Source organism: Austrofundulus limnaeus, unplaced genomic scaffold (assembly GCF_001266775.1).
Source record: "Austrofundulus limnaeus strain Quisiro unplaced genomic scaffold, Austrofundulus_limnaeus-1.0 Scaffold91, whole genome shotgun sequence".
NCBI lineage: Eukaryota > Metazoa > Chordata > Actinopteri > Cyprinodontiformes > Rivulidae > Austrofundulus > Austrofundulus limnaeus.
Window position 1 is genome coordinate 9,458 of NW_013952493.1, and position 7,872 is coordinate 17,329.

Sequence of the window (7,872 nt, forward strand, 5' to 3'; positions counted from 1 at the left end):
TGGGCTGAGTATTAGTTCATTGTGTGGGCCAGAACTGGGCCAAACAAATTTTGCTATGTGGGAAATGTTTAATTGTTGAAATGAAGGGTCGGGACATACAGTATAGGCCATATCAACTGGTACATGTTTAAARATCAGTGTACAATAGTTAATCAGGGGTGTGTGGTGGGGTAGAGGTTACAGAAGGCAACCAGTTCAAATGACTGGTACATCAAAATTTGGGTGGGAGAGGTGAAGTCATGATTTGAACATCTTTTTTCTGATCAACAATCAGTCTGTAAGATACTGATATGTGATGCACTTTGCATACAATTGTGTCTAAATGCAACCAACATAACATTAACATTCACTGTTCAAAGTGTCATTAAATACATGAGAAGATTTCTCCCAAAATTTATTTCATTATAGCTCTCAATATTTTAGATGATTTGCAGATAAAATGTGTGGTTAAAGCTCCAAAAATAATTTGAAAACCCATCAACTCTACTTATTGTCTTTGAAGAAAACAACTAAATAAGCTTTTACTTTCGAGTAGTAAAAAAACAGTGATTAAAACATGTATGAGCATAAATATTTGCAGTGTTTGTAGAGTTCATGCCCTCCCCCACACTCTAAAAAAGAAATGTTGGATTTACTTAACCATGTYATGTTACCTGGTCTGAGTTGAGTAAATTCAAAGCAACATWCTCACGTTCTTTGGTTATAGAACTGGTGTGTTGCTTTGAATTTACTCAACTCAGTTAAGTGGAACCAGGTAACACAATATGGTTAAGTAAATCCAACATTTCATTTTTTACAGTGCAGCTATGATGAAACTGTTCATGCCAACACTTATAAAATGACCAGTCAGGAAATATGAAAACAGTGTCTTAAGGAGCACATTGAGTTATGGGTGTATTTCATCAATCATCTCTGTCTATGTATGTCTTTTCAATTTTGTTCTATTTTTTTGCTGTCTTTTCACCTTCTGTTGATTTGTCATCTTGTAAACTGAGAAGAAATTTTCATCTTAATAGTATGCACAAACCTGGTGATGTCATTTTAGGTGGACTTTTTGAAGTTCACTACACCTCTGTCTTCTCTGAACTAACGTTTACTTCGGAACCAAACAAACACRTCTGCCATGGGTAAGTGACACACTTGTGTATGGATAACTGATCACAGCGTGTTTTTACAGTGTGACAAGTTTTAGTGTTTAATTGTCTAATTTCATGTTCAAGCTTTGATCCACCAGGCTTCAGACATGCCATGACTATGGCGTTTGCTATTGAGGAGATCAACAAAAACCCACATCTGCTGCCTAACGTGACCCTGGGATATAGTCTTCATGATAACTGTGCCACTTTAGTAATTGGATTTAGTGCTGCATTGTCATTGGCCAGCGGTCAAGAGGAAGAGTTCCTTCTTCAGAATACATGCCTCGGCAGCCCTCCAGTCCTGGGGATTGTGGGTGATTCCTTCTCGACATTTTCTATTGCCTCCTCTGATGTATTAGGTTTATTCGGACTGCCCATTGTAAGTGGCCTCTCTATTTTAGGTCTACAGCAGAAAATGTACAATATATTTTACACTTTAATGAAGATCTTTGCTTGTCTTTATAGGTCAGTTACTTTGCAACATGTTCCTGCCTGACCGATCGCCAAAGGTTTCCATCTTTCTTCAGAACAATCCCAAACGATGCTTTCCAGGCGAGATTTCTGTTTTTGTTTTTGTTTTGTTTTTTTGTTGTTTTTTTTTAGTTTAACTGAAAAGTACATGTCTGTAAAATTCTATTAGCCAAAATGTAATTAACAAATTGACGATCACAAGCTGCCTGGATTCAATAGAGTAATGTGTGGAAAATGTGTTATTAAAAAAACTTTCAAAAAATGGATCTTTGATTTTGTTTTCTCTGATCTGAATCAACTTAGGTGCATGCATTGATACAGATTTTAACACACTTTGGTTGGACATGGGCAGGACTGCTGGTCAGTAATGATGACTATGGACTTCATGTCGCCCAATATTTTCAATCTGTGCTAACTCAGTATGGATTAGGTTGTCTTGCATATTTAGAAATTTTGCCTTGGGGTGAAAATCCACTTGAACTAAAAAGAATTGTGGAAGTGATAAAGAAATCTACTGCTCGTGTCCTAATTGTATTTGCACATCAGATCCATATGATCCAACTGGTGGAAGAGGTACTGTATCTACCTATCCTACTGTATTTCATCCTATTTTATTCCGTTGACATGTTACTGTTATTATGGTTTTCAAGTACTATCCCAACTAAACTTATTAATTCAAATGTTCAGGTGGTAAAACAGAATGTAACAGGTTTGCAGTGGTTGGCAAGTGAAGCCTGGACAACAGCAGCCATCCTCCAAACACCCCGTCTCATGCCATATTTGGGAGGCACGCTGGGCATTGCAATCCGTCGAGGAGAAATACCAGGACTTGGAGATTTTTTCTTAAAAACACATCCTGGTGACAATAGCAACAATAAAAACAGCATGGTGAGATGGCAACAGTGAAGAAAATGTGTTGAAAATATTGTCCTTGTTCTTATTTATTTAAAAAATGATTTTCAGGTAAGGATGTTTTGGGAACATRCATTTCAGTGTAGATTTCCTCCACCACCAGCTGGTTGGGGGGAAGCCGGTGGAGCTTTATGCACAGGTGAAGAACATTTARAGGCTGGAGAGACAGAGTTTTTGGATGTTTCTAACCTCAGGCCTGAGTACAATATTTACAAGGCTGTGTATGCGCTGGCTCATGCTCTTCATAACATGCTGCAGTGTGAGCCAGGCAGAGGGCCTTTCAGCGGGCACAGCTGTGCCACTTTGCAAACACTGGAGCCTTGGCAGGTATAACATCAGTTTACACACAGCAAAAACTTGCTCATACTGTATATTTTTTCCAGTATCTGTTCGTCATGAGGGTTTACTAAAAAATATTGTAGATCACAATAACTGGCCTTGATTTCTACTTAAAGGGTTTTACATCTAAACAAAGAACAAGAAATTTGCATTTTTGCCTGTTTGATTATTAATCTGTTGCTTACATTTGCAGATTCTGTATTACTTAAAAAAGGTCAAMTTTACAATTTCATTTGGTGATCAAGTCTCATTTGATGAAAATGGTGATGCATTGCCAATATATGATATCATGAACTGGTTATGGCTCCCCGATGGAGGAGTCAAAGTTCAAAATGTGGGTGTTGTTAAAAAGACAACTTTCAGCGGTGAAGAACTGACACTTKATGAGCACAAAATCTTCTGGAACTTTGACAATAATCAGGTTTCTTCTATTTGTTTATGTTAAAACAAATGTTGTTCTGTGTGACTCCAAAAAGTTGTGCTGAAGATAAAATAAGAAAAGAATCCCTATGTCTGCAGCCACCTCGGTCAGTGTGCAGTGAGAGCTGTCCCCCAGGGACTCGAATGGCCAGAAAGAAAGGACTACCTGTCTGCTGTTACGATTGCGTCCGATGTTCTGAAGGAAAGTTCAGCAACAAAACAGGTTGGTATTGGAGAGGCCTGTGTATTTTATAACTAAACGTTCCCATTTTTGAAGCACAAGAGAATCAAAAGAAATGATCATTAATGGGTCTTTCCCAATCAGTGGCTACTTCCTCGCTCTACTCCCTACACACTACACTCGCTGTGAAGAACCCTCACAGCTGAACCGAGTCCCCTTGATGGCGCTGTAAGGTACAATTATATACCCTCCGCTGTTGAGACGGGCTCTCCTCACACTACCAGAACAGGAAGCTGTCGACACCATGGTAACAGTCCGCTGGAGAACAAAAGCCGTYAGATRGTTWAGAAGACGCTTTTTGTCAATAGACCCTCGAAAATATTTAATTAGGCCCACATTTTAGAGAGTTTTCAGACATGACTGTATTTGTAACAAATAGACTGTGATAACTTGTCAAAACGGTTGTACTTTTAACATTTTTTAATCATTTATTTACTTTTTTCTTTTTTTTCTTCTTCTTTTTAATATGGACCAGGGTTCTGCAACTTTAAAGTTTGAATTAAATTGAACATGATTTATATAGCCTTTATGAAATTATATTTGTTGGTTAGGTGTTTACTTTGTAAATATGTGTGCAAAGCATATGCAGAATAGGGTTGGGCAATATTGGCAAAAAAATTTTTTTATCACAATTAATTGTGGTATTTAGCCGATAACGATTAATTTGAAAATTAATCCTCTGGAGTCTCTGGACACCCTTGTGTCCCAGTCAGATGACCAGTTTTAATGGGAAAGGCTAGCTCTTTGTAAAAACCTGTTCCAAATTGTGTCAAAATTACAGACTTCAGGCTATACATCAAATTTTAAATTGTGCTGATAGATAAATAAATTACACAACGTTTTTTAATGTTTGTCATATTTGAAGTGGAGAGGAGCACCGCACTGACTCTGCGTGGTGGCCTTAATCGTATTAATCATCAAGTGACAAAAAATAATCGATTAATGCTTTTCTGACGATTAATTGCACACAATACGATTATGCCCAACCCTAAAGCAGAACATATATTTATATGTCCTGTCCTCCATGCCGACCARTATTTGGTGCTGCTCAAGTCTGCACTGGATGCTGYCTCGCTGTGGAGGGCATTATTAGCCAACTGCCCTCGTCTGTAYTTGGTTTCAGATGGGACTTAATATGGCCAACCCTCCGTGAGCATGCACAAACAGAGTGGAGTGTGGGTAGGGGAAGGGATTAGCCACTGATGGYGAAAGATCCATACTTTRATCTACAACTATCAAAATGTTTCATCCAAGTCCCTAATTTAATATAATTTATTTATAATTGGGAAGCATGCAAGAGTAACCTAAAATGTTTTATTATTAACTAAACCACAGAACAGGAGCCTAAAAGGGAAAGAATGGGGGAAGACGCTTTCCTTATAAAGGTTGCTCCTAAATAAACTCCACAGGAGACTCTGGCCAGCTGTCTTACATCTCCAATTAGTTCCCAGTCACCTGAGCCTGAAACACAAGCACACACACACGTTTGTTCTTCTATCTCCATGGGGACTTTGAATTTACTTCCATTTATGTTCCATTTATTCATTTACCCTAAACCTATTCTGACAGGTAAATGAGCCAAAACCTAACCTAAACTTCATTTACATGTTAGTACTAAACCGAAACCCTGACCCATTAGCATATCTCCCAATAAGGGGATCCTTATCCCCGTAAGGAACAATGGGTCCTCACCAGGCTGTGTGMACCAGGAAAATTGTCAAAAATTGTCCCCACCAGGTAGCAAAAACATTTACACAAACACACACACATTGACCCAGGGAGCAGGGACTGGGGTAGTAACAAGAGATTTAAAGATTTAGCAAAAAATAATAAAAAAAAATGTTTGAATTATTGCTTGTTTTCTTTTGCCATTTTATGTATAGTCTGTTTTGATTAAAGGTTTATTTTATATTTAACAAAACAAATTAAAAAGTGTAACGTTTGGCATGCCAAATGAAACCACATGTAAATACCAGCATTGTTTTGTTTGCTTGTTTGTTCGTAGACTCAGTGGATTGCATCAGTTGTCCAGARGATTTCTGGTCCAGTCCACACCATGACCACTGTATTCCTAAGAAAACAGAATTCCTGTCCTATCAGGAACCTTTGGGTGTGTGCTTGACAACAGCTTCATTACTGGGCACATTCATATGCATCGTTGTTTCAGGGATCTTCGTCCATCATCGCAGCACACCCATGGTACGAGCCAACAATTCAGAACTGAGCTTCTTGATTTTGGTGTCACTGAAGTTGTGTTTCCTGTGTTCGCTGCTGTTCATTGGACGACCCAAACTGTGGACATGCCAACTGAGACACGCAGCATTTGGGATCAGTTTTGTACTTTGTGTCTCATGCATCCTGGTGAAAACCGTGGTGGTTCTGGCTGTGTTCAAAGCCTCCAAACAAGGAGGAGGGTTCCACCTTAAGTGGTTTGGTGCTGTACAACAAAGAGGAACAGTTTTAGTTCTTACTTGCATTCAGGCAGCGATCTGCACTATCTGGATTGTTTCAGCTTCACCAGTGCCTCATAAAAACACTAATTACCACAATGACAAGATAATTTATGAGTGCATAGTTGGGTCCACCATTGGTTTTGCAGTGTTACTGGGGTATATTGGCTTTTTGGCTGTCCTTAGCTTCCTGCTTGCATTTCTGGCCAGGAATCTTCCTGACAACTTCAATGAGGCAAAACTCATCACTTTCAGCATGTTGATTTTCTGTTCTGTGTGGGTGGCCTTTGTTCCTGCATATATAAACTCTCCAGGTAAATATGCAGATGCAGTGGAGGTGTTTGCCATCCTGGCTTCCAGTTTTGGCCTCTTGCTGGCACTGTTTGGACCTAAATGTTACATAATCCTCTTGAGACCAGAAAGAAACACAAAGAAAGCAATAATGTCCCGCAATACAATCAAGTAACAGTTAGTGATACACTTCATAATAAAACTAGATACCACATTGTGATAACATAATGACCCCCACTTGCAGAAATGCACCGTAACTCAGAAGTCTTTATTCTTAATAAATGTCACGCTACTAGGTGCATCCCAAAGTTGTAGTGGTTTGGGTGGGGGACTTTTTTTAATTATTTATTTATTTATTTTTTTGGTGGGGGGGGGTGCATTGGTTGACCTGATGGATAGCCCCTCATCAGAGCTAAAAAACAAAATAAATCTGAAGCTCCTATGTTTAATAGTTTTTGCGTTATAATTATTTTAGACGGGGTCCATAGTAAAACTGCTGGTTGGCTGTGCATGTGGGGAAACAGTTCAACAACAATAGGACTCCCGCTACTCATAGCAGGAGCCATATAAACATAGTTGATACTGAATACATGTGTCAAAAAGCTAAAAACAATTTATTTTTTCAAATTTTATAGCTAGGTCAATAAATGAGTTAATATTAGTTATTCAACTTTACAGTGTGTTGTCGTGCTTTCTGAAATTTGTTTTTTTACAACTATCTTCTTGTATTTTAAAGGTTGAATATGAATATTCATGTTTTGCCTCCATGATAACTTAAAAGGCTATTTGATAGAATAGACAGTGACAAATATAATGACATCATGTTGAACATTTAAGTATCATCTAATAAGCAAAACATGTGTTAAACGGAGGAGAACAGGTATGGGGGCTTTCCTGAATGCATGTGTGCTCCTAACTATCTCTCTTGTACTGTGCGTTACGCCGTCTCTTGCGTCATCTTGTAAATTAAGGAAAAAGTTTCATCTAAATGAAATGCACAAGCCTGGTGAAGTGGTTCTGGGTGGGTTGTTTGAGGTCCACTACACCTCTGTTTTCCCTGAATGGACATATACCTCAGAGCCACAGCAACCTACCTGCACAGGGTAAGCATTCTACATATATTTTAAATATAGAATTTTACTATTATAAACTGTTTAATGACATTTCACTAAGCTGCATTTATAATAAACATGACATATAAAGATTCACTTTTTAATAAGGACATTTTGTGTGCCAGTTTCGACACTCTAGGATTCAGGGATGCTATGACCATGGCTTTTGCTATTGATGAGATCAACAAGAAGCCTGATTTTCTACCAAACTTAACTCTTGGATACAGCCTGTATGATAACTGCGGTGCTCTTGTTATTGGATTCAGTGGTGCCTTATCTCTGGCTAGTAGCCAAGAGGAGAAGTTTATGTTTCAGGAGAACTGTTCAGGAACCCCTCCAGTCCTGGGGATAGTTGGTGACTCCTATTCAACTTTTTCTATAGCAATTGCTGATGTGCTAGGTTTAATCAAAATGCCAATTGTAAGTCTAAAAAATTGTTCCTAGTTTGTTTAGAATGCTCATTCATTACATTTTTTTCATTCTGCTTTAAAGTTAAGTGA

General features: G+C 38.3%; 2 protein-coding genes across 2 annotated transcripts in view; both read left to right on the top strand.

The window, feature by feature from the left end:
* The first annotated feature begins 972 nt into the window (after positions 1-972).
* Positions 973-6,435, top strand: LOC106520343 (extracellular calcium-sensing receptor-like). The gene is made up of 9 exons (XM_014012369.1): positions 973-1,127; positions 1,221-1,515; positions 1,602-1,688; positions 1,911-2,180; positions 2,295-2,495; positions 2,571-2,846; positions 3,052-3,279; positions 3,378-3,501; positions 5,525-6,435. The coding sequence occupies exons 1-9, from the start codon at positions 1,018-1,020 to the stop codon at positions 6,433-6,435; spliced, it is 2,502 nt and encodes an 833-aa protein (XP_013867823.1). The 5' UTR covers positions 973-1,017.
* Positions 6,436-7,238: 803 nt separating this feature from the next.
* LOC106520344 (extracellular calcium-sensing receptor-like) overlaps positions 7,239-7,872 on the top strand; it is a 6,333-nt gene continuing 5,699 nt past the window's right edge. The window contains exons 1-2 of the mRNA XM_014012371.1: positions 7,239-7,363; positions 7,498-7,792. Of these exons, the coding sequence (XP_013867825.1) occupies positions 7,254-7,363; positions 7,498-7,792 (405 nt within the window). The 5' untranslated portion in view covers positions 7,239-7,253. The remainder of the gene's footprint in view (positions 7,364-7,497; positions 7,793-7,872) is intronic.